The sequence below is a fragment of the Sciurus carolinensis genome, chromosome 6, assembly GCF_902686445.1.
Source record: "Sciurus carolinensis chromosome 6, mSciCar1.2, whole genome shotgun sequence".
Taxonomy (NCBI): domain Eukaryota; kingdom Metazoa; phylum Chordata; class Mammalia; order Rodentia; family Sciuridae; genus Sciurus; species Sciurus carolinensis.
Window position 1 is genome coordinate 129,251,340 of NC_062218.1, and position 16,254 is coordinate 129,267,593.

General features: G+C 36.1%; 1 protein-coding gene across 1 annotated transcript in view; it reads right to left on the reverse strand.

Annotated features, from left to right (window-relative positions):
- Positions 1-15,880, reverse strand: part of Catsper3 (cation channel sperm associated 3) — a 35,182-nt gene extending 19,302 nt beyond the window's left edge. The window contains exons 1-2 of the mRNA XM_047555843.1: positions 15,103-15,880; positions 13,238-13,391 (exon numbers count right to left, since the gene is read on the reverse strand). Coding sequence (XP_047411799.1) covers positions 13,238-13,391; positions 15,103-15,203 — 255 coding nt within the window. The 5' untranslated portion in view covers positions 15,204-15,880. The remainder of the gene's footprint in view (positions 1-13,237; positions 13,392-15,102) is intronic.
- Positions 15,881-16,254: the final 374 nt, after the last annotated feature.

The window sequence follows — 16,254 nt, forward strand, 5'->3', positions numbered from 1 at the left end:
CTGGTATTGCGATACCCCCTGCTTCACTCTTTCTGCCAAGGATTGCTTTAGCTATTCTGGGTTTTTTATTCTTCCAGATGAATTTCATAATTGCTTGCTCTATTTCTGTAAGGTACATCATTGGGATTTTAATTGGAATTGCATTGAATCTGTATAGCACTTGTGGTACTATGGCCATTTTGACAATATTAATTCTTCCTATCCAAGAACATGGGAGATCTTTCCATCTTCTAAGGTTTTCTTCAATTTCTTTCTTTAGTGTTCTGTAGTTCTCATTGTAGAGGTCTTTCACCTCTTTTGTGAGATTGATTCCCAAGTATTTTATTTTTTTCGAAGCTATTGTGAATGGGGTAGTTTTCCTGATTTCTCTTTCTGAAGATTCATCGCTTATGTATAAAAATGCCTTAAATTTATGGGCATTGATCTTATATCCCGCTACTTTACTGAATTCACTTATGAGATCTAAAAGTTTTCTGGTGGAATTTCCTGGTTCCTCTAAGTATACAATCATATCATCAGCAAATAGGGATAGTTTGAGTTCTTCTTTTCCTATTCGTATCCCTTTAATTTCTTTGGTCTGTCTAATTGCTCTGACTAGAGTTTCAAGGACGATATTGAATAGAAGTGGTGAAAGAGGGCATAAGGGCTAGGATTTTTGATTAGTATATTTGGGGTTTGTTTTGTATTGCTTTTCACTTGTTTGTTTCCCTTGATTCTCTTTCTCTCTTTCTTTTGCTGATAGCCAAATTCTAGTATTCTCTTTCATTCTTCCTTTTTTACTTCTATTTTCTATCCTTCTCCCTCATAAACATCACATCCTACATCTCTTCTGCATTCTCCCTGTTCACTTTTTGAAATTGCAAAATCTTTTGCAAATTTACTGTTTTTATTGATGGCAATTGCTGACCACACCACTTCTGTTTATTGTGCCAATTGACGTTGTAGATGTCTTGGTAGAAATTAAGTATTAAGTTTAATGCTGAATACTGTTTGCATTTGGTTGTTGTTATTATTTATCTCCCTATAAACTGTGAGGTACTGGAAAACTTCATGGATACTATAAGTTCATTGGATAGAAATGCTGCTGCTTCAGATTCACACTGATAGATGGGTAGACACACAATATGAAAAAATCAAGGGAACAAACCGTCACAAACATACCAAAGTGTCTCAGTAATAGACTCCATTGACACCATAGTGGAGGAAATGTCAGAGAAGGAATTTGGAAAGTTCATAGTTAAACTGATCTATGAGGTAAAAGACTATGTAAAGGAGTAAAATCAGAGACAAAATACAAAATGTGAAAGATCACCTCAATGAGAAGATAGGGATTCTGAAAAAGAACCAATGGGAAATCCTTGAAATGAAGGGATCAATAAACCAAATTAAAAATTCAATGTAAAGCATAACCAATAGACTAGACCACATGGAAGATTTTCAGGCAATGAAGACAAAGCACATAATCTTGAAAATAAAGTTGATAATGGAGAAAAGATGTTACAAGACCATGAACTGAATTTTCAAGAAAATAGGATAACATTAGAAGGATGAATTTAAGATTCAAGAGGATAGAATCTCAAATGCACACTAAAGGAATGCACAATCTTTTTAATGAAATAATATCAGAAAAATTTCCAAACTTTAAGAATAAAATGGAAAATCAAATTCAGAAGGCATACCTGACTCCAAATATACAAAATTACAAGAGACCCACACCAAGGTGTATTATTATGAAAATGCCTCACATACAGAATAAGGATAGAATTTTAAATCTGCAAGAGAAAAATGACAGGTCATATTTAAAGGTAAACCAAATCAGATCTCAGCTGATTTTTCATTCCAGGCCCTAAACACTAGAAGGTCTTCGAATAATATATACCAAGCTCTGAAAGAAAATGGATGCCAAACAAGAACAGAATACCCAGGAAAATTAAGCTTCAGAATTGAAGATTAGATAAAAATCTTCCACAATAAAGGAACATTAAAGAATTCACAACTAGAAAGCCTGCATTACAAAACATACTCAATAAAATACTTCATGAAGAAGAAATAAAAAATAAAAATGAAAACCAGCAGGGGGAGGAACTACACTAGAGGAGTAGACAATTAAAGGAGAATAAAATTCAACTTAAAAATTAGAAATAAATCAAAATGACAGGGAACAAAAATCATCTCTCAATAATAATATTGAATATAAATGGTCTAACCTCATTAATTGAAGACATATTCTGGCAGATTGGATTAAAGAAACAAGACCCAACAATATGCTGCCTCCAAGAGACTCACCTCATAGGCAAAGACATCCACAGACTGAGGGTGAAAGGATGGTTCAACATACAGAAATCAATAAACATAATTCACCACATAAATAGACTTAAAGACAAGAGTCACATGATTATCTCAATAGATGCAGAAAAAGCATTTGGCAAAATACAGCATCCATTGATGTTTGAAACACTAGAAAAACTAGGAGTAGTAGGAATATGCCTCAACATTGCAAAAGCTATATACGACAAACCCAAGGCCAACATCATTCTAAGCAGAGAAAAGCTAAAAGCATTCCCTCTAAAAACTGGAACTAGACAGGGATACCTTCTTTCACCACTTCTATTCAACGAAGTCCTTGAAACTCTAGTCAGAGTAATCAGGCAAAGGAAAGAAATTAAAGGAATATGAATAGGAAAAGAAGAGCTCAAACCATCTCTGTTTACCAGTGTCATGATCCTATATTTAGAAGACCCAACAAACTCCACCAGAAAACTTCTAGAACTCTTTTAGATTAATTCATTGACTACTATTGTTTGTTATAGTCTCCCATAACCCACTTCATTTCTATAAGGTCATTATTGATGTACCAATTTTTATTTCTGACTAATTGAATATTCTTATTTTGCTTGATAAATCTAGCTAAAGATTTGTCAATTTTGTTGATATTTTCAAAGCACCAATGTTTAATTTTGTTGATTTTCTCTATTGTTTCTCTGTTCTCTATTTTGTTTATGTCTAACCTTTTTTTTTATTTCTTTCCTTCTGCCAGTTTTAGATTTAGTCCAATCTTCTTTTTTTAGTGCTTTAAGGTATAATGTTAGGTTATTGATTTATTTCTTCTTTTCTAATGTATGCATTTATAGGTATGAATTTCCCTCTGAGTGCTACTTTCACTATATTCTATAAGTTTTGTTATATTGTTTTAATTTTCATTCATCTTAAGTTATTTTTTTTTTCTTCTTCTTTTCCAGTCCTGGAGATTGAATGTAAGGGTGTTTTTACCACTGAGCTACATCCCCAGCCCTTTTTAAAAATTTGAGACAGGATTGCCCTAAGTTTCAAATGCTGGCCTCAAACTTGAGATCCTCTTGCCTCAGTTTCGCAAGTTGCTGGGATTATAGACATGCACCACCACCCCTGGCTACTCTTAAAATATTTTCTAATTGCCCTTGTGCTTTCTACTTCAAACTATTGTTTTTTATGATTGTGTTAATTTACGAATATTTTTAAAAGTTCCGGTTATCCATTATTGATTTCTAGTTTTATTCCACTATTGTCAGAGAAGATACTTTCTATGATTTTAATATTTTAAAACAATTATTGGTATTTATACTACAGCCTAACATATGATCTGTTTTGCAGAATGCACCATATGTGCTAGAGAAAAATTGTTTTATCTTCTTGATGAATTGACCTTCACCAGTAGAAAATGCTCCTCTTTGTCTCTTGTAATGGTTTGCCTTATCTTCTATTTTGTCTGATATTAGTATAGCCACCCCAGCTCTCTTGGTTTCTGGTTGCATGGAATATCTTTTTCCATTCTTTCACTTTTGACCTATTTGTATCTTTGGATCTAAAATGAGTCTCTTGTAGATAACATTTAGTTGGATTTTTAAAAATCCATAGTTACACTTTGTCATGATATTCTGCCTCACCTTGGACCCAGAACTATGAAGTCAGCCAATTATGAACTGAAACTTGGAAACCATGAGCCAAAATAAACTTTTCTTCCTCTATGTTTTTCTTGTCAGGTATTTTGGTCACAGCAATGGGAAATCTGGCTGAAAAAGAAAATGGTACCATAAAGTGGGGCCATTGTTATGACTTACATGATCATGTGGTTCAGAAGGCTTTGGAACTGGTTTGTGGAGGGAGGAATTTTGAAGTTTGAAGATACAAGCTGGGAAATCTTCAGAATATTCTAAGTGGAGTTTAATGGGGAATTCTTGTGGGAGCTTAGAAGACCAGAATGACAATAGTACTGTGGACAGTGAAGTCTGGGTTCACAAGGTTTCAGAGAAGGAAGACTCTTGAAAATTAGACTAGAGGCCATTCATGCTACATTCTGGCAAAGAAGTTGTCAATACATATATACAATGGAATATTACTCAGCCATAAAGAATAATAAAATTATGGCATTTGCAGGCAAATGGATGAAATTGGAGAATATCATGCTAAGAGAGATAAGCCAATCTCAAAAAACCAAAGGACGAATGATCTCGCTAATAATCGGATGATGATACATAATGGGGGGTGGGAGGGAGGCAAGAATGAAGGAAGGAGGGACTGTATAGAGGGAAAAGAGGGGTGGGGGGTGAGGGGAATGAAAAAATAACAGAATGAATTAAACACCATTGCTCTATGTAAATGTATGATTACACAAATGGTATGCCTCTACTTCATGTACAAACAGAGAAACAAGTTGTATTCCATTTGTTTACAATTAAAAAAAAAACACAATTAAAAAAAAAGTTGTCAACATTTTTCTCATGTCCTGAGAATTTCTGTGAGACTGAATTTGAAGGTGATGTACTAATTAATGTGGCTGAGGAAATTTCAAGGCAGCACCATATTCAAGCAGTGGCATGGATATTGCTGGCATCTTTTATCCAAGTTTACTGTGATAATCAGGAACAGAAAGATTTTAACAACTTGCAGTTTTACAGAAAAGTGTGAGTCAAACTGGGGCAAAGGAAGTTGTGGTTGTTAAAGACATTATAACCACTAATGAGATGCTAAGTACTTTGCACAGAGATAATAGGAAAAATGGCTTGAGGGCATCTCAGGAATTGACAAGTCCATACCCATCTCAGGTTCAAGGTTTAAAAGTAAAACTTTCTTTGAGAAGAAACCATGAGGGCACCTGGCTTGCACAGGACAGAAAGTTGTTTCATTGTGCTCAGCTACCCAGACACTCAAAAGCTGCTACAGCCATGGTCCCAGGAGGCTTGATACTGCTTGAGATACTGGAAGACCTTGTCATAAACCATGTGGGGCTGGTTCTGCAGGAATGCAGGGTGGTGGAGTTAGGAGCTCATGGAGGCTTCCACCAACATTTCAAAGGATGGCTAGGGAGGACAGGCAAAGTGTAGTAGGATTATAATCACTGCAGGCAGCCCCTGAGAGGGCAATACATGAAGATGTGAGTAGGAAGCTGAAGCTGCAGTGGAGACACCCAAGATTAAGAGATGTCAGTGTCATGGAACATCTGCTGAGGAAAGTTATAGGAATTGAGCAGAAAGGAGCCAAGAGAGAGGCCATGTGGGCTGCAACCAGCAAGGTCATAGGATGCAGCTACAGAAACCTTTTGGTGAGAACATCACAATGTCATGTGCCCCACACACCTGGATATGAAGCTGCAGGACTTATTTGCATAGCTGGATTTCAATCTTGCTTTAGTCTCATCCCTTCTTTCTATGCCCTTATTTCTCCCTTGTAGAATGGAAATATTTATGCTATTATATATTGGATATATATGACTTGCTTTTGATATTTATAGTGGAAAGCATTCATGAGTTTGCCTTCAGTCTTATTTGACTTTTTGGATTTTTGGGTAATTCTGGAACTGTTAAGACTATGGGAACTCTTGAAAATTGACTAAATATATTTTTCATTGCTCATTAGGCATGAGCTTTTGGAGGCCAGTGCAGAATGTTATGGTTTAGATATAAGGTGTCCCTCAAAAGCTCACATGTGAGACAATGCAATAATTTTCAGAGATGAAATGATTGGAATTTGAGAATTGTAACCTAATCAGAGAATTAATCCACTATTATAGATTTACTGGGTAACTATACACAGGAAGTTTGTGGCTGGAGGCAGTAGGTCACTAGGACGGGATGGCTTTGTGGTTTATATTTTGTCCCTGGTGAGCAAAGCCCTCTCTCTGCTTCTGGGTTGCCATGTCCTGAGCTGCTTTCCTCCACCATGATGTTCTGCCACATCATAGACCCAGGGCTATGGAGTTGGCCAACCTTTAGCTGAACCCCTGAAACTGTGAGGCAAAATTAACTTTTCCTCATAAAAAAGTTAAAAGTAAATTATAAAAAATTCTTCTAATCTCTGCCTTTAAATTGGAGAGTTCAACCATTTACATTTAATTACTGATAAAGGACATAATTCTGTTACTTTGCTTTGTTTTCTGTCATATATTTTTATTCCTCAAAATACTGCTTTTTGTGTTTAATTGATCTTTTTGTAGGGCATTTTGATTCCTTTTTCACTGTTTTTTTTTTGTTGTTGTTGTTGTTGCTGTTGCTGTTGTTATAGTTCAACATATTTTCTGGGTTATGTCTTAGCTGTGGCAATTAATCTCTTAAATTTACTATAATATATTTTTACATTAATTATAAGCTTAGTTTTATTAATATATAACAATCCTACTCCAACACAGCTCCATTTCTCTTCATTTTCACAAACTATATCTTTATACATCATGTGTCTTTTAACTATAATTACTGCTTTATGCATTTGTATTTTTAATCATATAGAAATAAAAAATATAACAATACTGGTCTTTGAATTTACCAGTATTCTTTATTTCTTATTATGGCTTCAAGTTACTGTCTTATTTCACTTCCACCTAAGATTATCTAGCATTTCTTTTAGTTCACACATACTAGCGCCAAATGCTCCTTTCATTTATCCAGAATGTCTTAATTTCACCTTCATTTTTGAAGAATAGTTTTTCAAGACATACAATTCCTAGTTGACAGTATTTTTCTCAGTACTTTTCACATGTCATTTCACTGCCTCCTGATTTCCATATCCTCTAATAAGAAATCAACTGTTAGTCTTACTGAGTCTCCCTTGTTTGTGACAAGTTGCTTATCTCTTGCTGCTTTCAGGATTCTCTGACTTTTGATAGTTTGACTATAATGAGTCTCAGTATGGATCTCTTTGTTCTCTTTCTTGGAGTTCACTAGGATTCTTGAATGCATATATATCTGTCTTCCTTAAAATTTGGGGAGTTTTGGGCATCTCATACCTCTGAAACTCCCATTATGTGTATGTTGGTATGCTTGATGGTGTCCATGTCTCTTAGACTCTGTTCATTTGTTTGTTTTTTCTGCCTCTCAGGATGAAGAATCTCAATTAACCTGTCTTCCTGTTCATTGGTTCTTCTACCAGCTCAAATATGCAAATAAATTTTTAATTTTAATTATTATACTTTCCAACTACATAATTTCGATTTGGTTGTTTTTCTTCTTTTTCCAGAGACAATCTACTACTGAGCTTCCCACTTTTTTTTTTTTTTTTTTCAATTTTGAGACAGGGTCTAAGTTGCAGAGGTTGGCCTTGAATTGTGACTCAGCCTTCTGAGTCACTGGCACTGTAAGTGTGCACCAGTGCATGAAGTTTGTATTTAGCTCTTTGTAATAATTTCTATCTATCCATAATCTCTATTTGGTGAGAAATTTTTCTCATATTTTCCTTTAGTTCTGTATACATGTTTTTCTTTAGTTCTTTGAAAATGTTTATTATAGCTTCTTTTTTAAAGACTTTGTCTAAAGGACTGGGAAAATAGCTCTGTGTAGAGTGCTTGCCTAGCATTAGCAAGAACTTGAGTTCAATTCCCAGCACCACAAAATAAACAAATAAATAATAAAGTATTTGTTTAATATGTCCAACAAATGGACTTCCTTAAGAAGAGTTTCCATTGATTGCTTCTCTTCTTGTATATGGGCCATACATTCTTTTTTATGCATAGTTTTTTGTTTGTTTTGTTTTTATTTCCTTTTCTTTTATTACAGAACTAGCAAAAGAACCCAAAGTCTCAAGAATGCTAAACAATCACTTTACCACTGAGTTACATACCAAGTCTGATATTTTTTCTTTTTAATTTACACATAATAGTGGTACATGCTAATAGGCTACAGAGTGACAGTATTCAATGTATGTATACAATGTATAATGATCAAATTGGAATAACTAGCATTTCCATCTTCTTATCTTTGTGTTTGGGGTCTACAAACTCCTCTCTTCTAGTCCCTCATAAAATGTATAAGAAGTTGTTATAAACTAGTCACCTACTATGCTGTGGAATAATAAAACTTATTCCTATTTAACTGTATTTTGTACCTGTTTTCCAACCTCTTTCTATCCTCCCTACCTATACCCCTCCTAGCTTCTAGTAATTATGGTTCTACTCTATTGAGAATCAACTTTTTAAGCTTTAATGCTCATTTTTTGCATGTCTCATGATTTTTTCATTGTTGAAAAATTGACTTTTTAAATAATATGTCACAATTGGAATCAGATTCTCCCCTTTCCCCAAGGTTTGTTTCTATTACTGTTGATTGTTTCTTTCTTTTCAAAGTGCCTTCCTGAATTCTGTAAAGCCTACAGTCTTTGTTAGTGTGTGGTCACCAAAGCCTCTGCTCAGTCAGCTTGTTATTTACTGCAGTGCTGGGGACTGAACTCAGGGCCTTGTACATGCAAGGCAAGCACTCTACCACTGAGCTACAGCCCCAGTCCTTCAGTTAGCTTACAGGCCTCCTAATGCTTGGCTGGAGATTTCTCTAAATGCCTGGAACCAATAAGCCTCCTGGTCTTTGCCAAGGCTCTTTGCTCTGTGTATTAGGGCCTGCATTCAGTGCTCCAGCAATTTGCTGATACTAGCAATTTACCCTCATTTCCTGCTTACCCAGCGCCTCAAGATTATCCAGAGATGAAAGATCAGGCCCTTCTCAGGTCTTTCTTAGAACCTTCAGAGGGATCTCAAGAGTGTTTATAATTTCTCATGTTCATAGTTAACCAGGGGCTTTCACACATGTTTGGCTCCATGGTCTCACAGCATCCTGTAAGGTGTGTATTAGTATCATCATTTTACAAATGTTGCACCTGAGCCACAAAAAAATTATATAACTTGCCTAAATTTTCCCAGCTAGTAAAAAGGTAGGAGAGCTGAGGCTTGAACACAAAACTATATAATCCCAAAGTCCAAATCCTGCCCACAACACAGAACTAGGCTTGCAAACCAGGGTCCCTACAGGACACAAACCTGGTGACCGTTATGGCCTCTGGAGGACAACCAGGATTTAGGTTTCTCAATGCATCTCTCTCCCTGGCCCTACCCAGTCTTATACCTAACATGATCTCCCACAGTCCACGATCACACTCTGTGGAATGGTGGTGTGGAATTTGCTACCATGCCAGCACATTCACAGAAGCATCCCCAAATGGACTCCATGAATTTCAAGTATTAATTTGTGTGTGCCACCCACCTCTACCACCTCTGAAAGCACATTATGTTGAGCTAACCATTTTTACCAATAAGAAAAAAATGTGAATTTTACCCTGAACGAAGTATATTTTAATTTTTTTGTTATAAAAATAAATATACAGACAGTTGGGGATATAGCTCAGTTGGTAGAGTACTTTCCTCGAAAGCACAAAGCCCTGGGTTCAATCCCCAGCACCATGAAAAAAAAAAAAAAAAAAGAGTAAAAAGAAAAAAATACACATAGAACCACATGAATTGGCTTATTGAATTATGAAAAGGTCACCACTCCTAGCCCTACCATCCGGGTCAAGAAGTACAACTTTGACAGCCATCCCAGAGGCCTCTCAATGTACCCATCTCAATCGATTCCTTCCCTACCTACAAAATTAACCATTATCTGGATTTTTATTGTAATTTTTTTCTTGCATTTATGGATAGAAACATATATATGCATCCTAAGAACCAATAATTTAGTCTTGCCTTTTGATATTTTTAAACTTTGGTTTATCTTTTTTAAATCTCCCATTCCTTTTTTCTTCTTTATTTGTTAAAGAGTCCAGCTAATTTAACTGGTAGAACATTCCAGTCTGGATTTTGTTGACTGCACACTTATGGTGCCACTCAGCATGCTTCTCTATCTTCCAAATTTCCTGAAAATAGGAAAATGTTCTCCAAAGGCTTGATTAGATTCACGTTGGATCTCTGAGAAAGTTATAAGTGATATTCCTTCATAGAAGGCATATAACATCTGACTAGCTCACCTTTAATGATGGCAGCAGTCATTGATGCTGAATGCCTAGATCCACTACTATACTGGAAAAATGGTGATTTTCTATCAGTTTTTTTTTTTCATTTAGTAACTGGGATACTTTATAAAGATATGAACTATAATACTAAGTAGTTACATAGTAGGTGACCCTCTCAGGGTTACAGTTAATCTAAGAGAAGTTAATAAATCTTGATTCTTTCCCTTAATTTGGTAGGTTTCAAGATAAAGAATTGGCCAGGTGTGGAGGTGCACACTTGTAATCCCAGGAACTCCAGAGGCTGACATAGGAGGATCACAATTTGAGGCCAGCCTTGGCAATTTAGCAAGACTTTATCTCAAAAATAAGAAATAAAAAGGGCTGGGGGGCGGGTGTAGCTCAGTGGTAAAGTGTCCCTGAGTTCAATCCCCAGGACTGGGGGGAAAAAATGATCAAGGATTGCTCTTTTGAAACACTCAAAATGGGGTTGGGTTGTGGCTCAATGGTAGAGCACTTACCTAGCAGACGTAAGGCCCTGGGTTCAATCCTCAGCACCACATAAAAATAAAATAAAACTATTGTGTCTACCTACAACTAAAAAATATATGTTAAAAAAAAACACCCCAAATAGCCAGTTATGTTGTATATCATTATAACCTCATAGATTATTTGATGCATTTCAATCCATGGTAATTGCTGCCTTCCTTACAGCTCAAATTGTACCATCTTTAGCCAGTAGAAGCCTCTTCAAGTTTTCTCCTTCATCCTTTTGATATGATCATAAGTTTTTTTTTATGTGAAATTATTTTTCCTGAAATTTTCACTTGATACATTTTGATAGCTTCCTTGTAGGTATATGACAAGATATTTCTGCCTCATCTGGTATATTCCCTGCCCTAGACCTGGAATAAGTTATTTCTCTAAGACACTCTGGTTTCTTTTAGTAAGAAATGACATTTCAACATCACATTATAGGCACTAAAAATGCATAATTGCTAAGTTGGTCAATGTTCAAAGTCATTCAAAGTATAAAATAAAATACTTCAGTAGTTTATGATGATACTTCCAATCCAAATGTACAACTACAGAGTTTTTATTTAACTTTCATCTACACATCTGTATCTCCTTTCTTCCAATAGCATCCTGTTCTCAAGAACACAGACGATGAAAGAAACGATCCCATAATTACCATGTGCTTATCCCTCTCAGAATAACACTACTAATAGCACCACCAAGTTGATTACTGAAAATGGTTTTAAAATTTTTTGCGCTGGCTCTCCCCAATGCCTCCCATTTTTTGTAGTCATACTGTATTATTGTTGTCAGATGATATATATCGTTATATGCTATATTCTTTCCCTGTTTAACCATAATTAATTGGTAACTATTTATTTAATGCTATCAACAGAAGCATCAAATTGTTTTGGTTGGCTGCAACTTTTTCTTTAGTAGATGCCTAAGAAAGGGTTCCTGGGAAGAATATTCTCCAAGTTTTTGAATGTCAATGACAGTTTGTGCTCTTTGTACTTGGAAGTCAGTTTTACTGATCTAAAAATCTTGGTTCACATTTTCTTTGCTGAAGAATCTGAAATTATCTCCATTATCTTTTGGCCTAAAGCATGACCATAGTGAAGTCTGATGATAATTAATTTTCTTCTCCTTAGAAGCCACATTGCCCAGATGGTTATAGTTTCCTCCACTCCTCTTTCCTTTAAAGTCCCAAAATTTTACTAGATATGTTTTGGTGCTTGTTCTAAATCCATATTCTCAGGTAGGTGATGTGTGCTCTTTCAACATAAAACTTTAAGTCTTTTATTTAAAGTAATTTGGGAGGGGGTGATAGATTTCAGTGTTTGTTCTGAAATTCAGGGGCTCCTATTATCTTTATATTGAATTTTTTCCCATTGTCAATGTTCATTGTTTTCTCTTAAATTCTTTCCATCTGTTCATTTCTTCGTTTTTAAAAAACATCTTCCACTTATGTATTTCTCTTAAGTGATTGTCTGTTGTATTTAATTGCCCTTACTCTATATTAGTCTCCATTTTTTAAATTATTTTTCTTTGCTTTCGAATTCTTTCTTGATTTTGTCACTTCACTTCTATTCTTTTCCTAACTTGATCATTTTCTTAAACATTTACCCTGTTTAAAATCATGGGCTATAGTCTATCTGTTGTGGGCGTGTCTTTGCCGTGCACTTTCCTTATTCATAGAAATGTGATTCTCCACTTTTTCTTTTTTTCTTATAAAAATTTTGTTTGCTGTTTCACTTGTCATTTTCTAGTGTACTTTTTTATGCACCATTAATTTTCCTGCACTTTTAGAAGAAAGTATGGTTCTAACTTCACTGAGCTCTCTTCTGCTTTGAGGTTATGTTCTAAAATGTGGTAATTTGATTTTGAGGTTTCCTAGTTCAATTTTTTCTGGGACATCTTTTTCTTCAGCTGTCTCTAACTTGCTCATTATTCCACTTCAAATATTTTTCCTAAATGTGCAGCCCTGCCTTTGAAGGGAGTCCTGCAGGTTTGGTCAGTTTTGAAAGTTCACTGGGTCTGGACTACCACAGCTCCTTCAGGAATTACCCGGATCTCTTTGCACTTACCCAGCATTGGACTAGGCAACACTATTCCCAGCAGCTGTTCTCAGGTCAGCCCACCACACATTCCAGTGAATACCTACCAGTTCCCCTCTGCCTCCTCCCCCACAGAGGCTGATGCCATGTATCTTATTGGCTCTTTGTAACTAGTTTTGCTGTAAATTTTGCCCATGGGTTTTTGGTTTTACTCTCTAGTGGCTGTTTTAAAAAGAATTTAGGGAAATTTAAAATCCATGTCATCACTTCCATGCCTGTTACCATCTGCCTAGGGTTTAGAGTGTATTCTAAATAAAGGTCCTTAGAATTTTCCTGTGGAAAATTTCTTGAAACAAAATGCCTTCAGAATTTTAGAATAATTTCCAGAAATAAAACAGAAGAAAATGGACCCATTTTTTTCAGCTTACCTCGAAAACTCTGAACAAGCGATATCTTATTCTATAACTGGTCCACAAGACTGTTAAAAAGGCATTCAATGAGATGGTGCTAATCATAATTATGTGAAAGAGACGACTCGTTATGACTTTCTTCACAAATGCCTGACATTGATTGTCTTTCCTCCTATCAAAAAGGTGAATAAGAGGTATGGTTACCATATAGCAGAGTGAACTTCCCACACAATGCACATCTTTTTGTAGGGATCAGGGTCTGCTTCTCCTCTTTTGTGAGTATAAATTCACATATACTTTAAAATAGCAATGAAGGCTGAACAAATGACAACTGAAATATGTGTGATCATCACCAGTGGTCTGTCCCCCCTCTTCACAGATCTCTTTAGTAAAAGAACATTTGCTCCTTCTCAAGCAATAGCCTTCATTTACTCATTCAATAAATTTTTATTGGGTGATTATTACATGCCAAGCAATACAGGAAGCACTAGAAATACAATGTGAAAAAAACAATATCAGGCTAATAGGAAAAACTGATAACAATAAAATAATCATCCATACAAATGCTCACAAATCAATGATAAAAAATATTCAACACCTTAAGAGAAAATGGGCACACAACGTATGAAAGAAATACAAGAGGCCGAAATAACCCCCAAAATGTCAGGGAGTTTTTTTGTTTTTGTTTTTTTTAAATCATTTTTGCTTATAAAATCAGCAAAGACTTAAACATGATAGTATTTAATGCTGGCAAAAGTGGAATATAATGGGGTATTCTCATAAGCCTCCAGGGAAATCTAGGTTGACCAGTTTTTTGGGTTTTGTTTACTGTATTTTGAGACAGGGAGAGTCTTCCTAAGTTGCCCAGGTTGGCCTCAAGCCTGTAGTCTTCCTGCCTTAACCTCCAAAGTTACTAGTATTACAGGCCTGCACCACCAGCTAAGTTGACCAGTTTTTCTGAAGAGCCCAGAACTGTTCCTATCCTCTCACTTGCAGAATCTATTCCAAGAAAACAACCTAAAATGAAGAAAGTGAATTAGCTAAAGATGTTTATCCCTGCATTATTTATAGTTGTGAGAAATTGAAAATGATTTTAAAATCTAACAAAAAGGAGTGGTTAAGTAAACTCTGGCATCTCCACCTCATGAAATATAGACCTTAAAATATGTCTATGTACTTTTTCATGACCTAGAAAAATGCTTACAATCTGGTAGACATCAAAACAATAAAAAAAAAAAAAAAAAAAAACAGAATATAAAGTCCCCAGTGCAAAATTATCTCACCTGGGCAAAAATGGGTAGAAAGCACTCGGCAGGAAATATGCCAAAGTGTTAACAGTGGTGAAGTTATAAGTCATTCTCTTGTTCTGTAAATTTTCTCAAAGAATAATATTTTCCCATTAGATGGACATATTTTCATTAAGGTAAAAAATAAATACAGAATGTAACCAAGCATAGTGGCTAGTACCTATAGTTCCAACTACTTGGAAGGCTGAAGCAGGAGGATCACTTGAGATCACAAGCTAAAGACCACCCCTGGGCAACATAGCAAGATCATGTCTCCAAAAACAAAAGTATGATGTATGTATGAATGAAATGTATATACCTTTGTGATTTATAAAAACAGGATGTGTAATTTTCATTATTTGGTCTGAAATGGAATCTATTACAAAATTTTAAAAGGCTTCAAATTATCTAACAGGAAAAGACAACACTGAGGCAAACTAGTCATTCAGTCTGCAGGTCAGTGTGCCAGCCTCACCAAATAGGAAAACCAACAGTCACCTTGGAAGCCCATGAGATTGTGGAAGAGGCTAGAATGCCGATGCCCTCCTGCACCCTACCCTTCACACGCTTCTTAACAATGGAGGTAGAAATATTTACTTAAGTTTCCTGAATCTCCCATAGAACGCCTTTGATGCAGCACCAAACAGCGAACTGGAAGTAGACTTTAGTGTCATGTCTTCGTAAATGGCCTGAGACATTTTTTAAATTTTCAATTTTTTATTCCTTGCTTTTATATCCAACCAAAAATCTCTTAGAGATCCCTTTGGTGTCTGGATTCCAAGAGAGAGCAGAGAAGGGTCCATGAGGGAATCTTTGCTTTATGAGGTCACTTGTGGGCATTCCAGCACATTTCTGGCCTAGAGACTGCTGAGTGGGGAACTCCCCAGCAAGCTCGTCCCAGGTCCTTTTTCTCAAGGAAACTTAATTGCTTCAGGTGAGCAAGAGGGTCACAGGCACCCAGCAATGATAAAGCTCTGGACGAACACTGGACAACACTAGAGATAGGTCAGAGGCCCCCACTTTAAGAAGTGTTACATCTTGTTAGACTCTTAATGATGTGTTAGAAAAAGTTGAAGGTCATGTAAGAAAAAAAGCAAAGCTCTCTAGTGTTATAGTTTCGATGGTTTGTCCCCAAAAAACTCACATGTGAGGCAATGCAAGGAAGGTTTGGAGGGAAAATATTTGGGTCATAGTCTTAACCCAATCAGTGATTTAATCCCCTGATTGGAATTAACCGAGTGGGAACTAAAGTGGAAGGGTGTAGCTGGAGGAAGTGGGAATTGGGGCGTGGCTTTGGGTATATATCTGTATCTGGTGAGTGGAGATCCCTCTCTGCTTCCTGATCACCATGTAAGCTGCTTCCCTCCACCACACTCTTCCACCATGATGTTCTGCCTCACCTTGACCCCAAGGAATGGAGCTGGCCTTCTATGGACCTCTGAAACCATGAACCCTCAAATAAACCTTTCCTTCACAACATTTGTGCTGGTCAGGTCATTTTGTCACAGCAGCAAAAAAGCTGACTAAAACATCTAGGGTTCTGTGAGTGAATGAACACATTCGGGACTAACATTGGAAACATCTGGAAAGATTGTGATCCATTTGGGGCCAGGACAAAAGAAACAGGAGGAGCAGAGAAAGTAACATAGGCCCTATATCAGCTCATCTGGAGCACAGGATGTGTATGTATGAAACACCTAGAGTGTAAGGGATAGGCCATGTACTGGAGATGTTCTATGTATAAGAGAT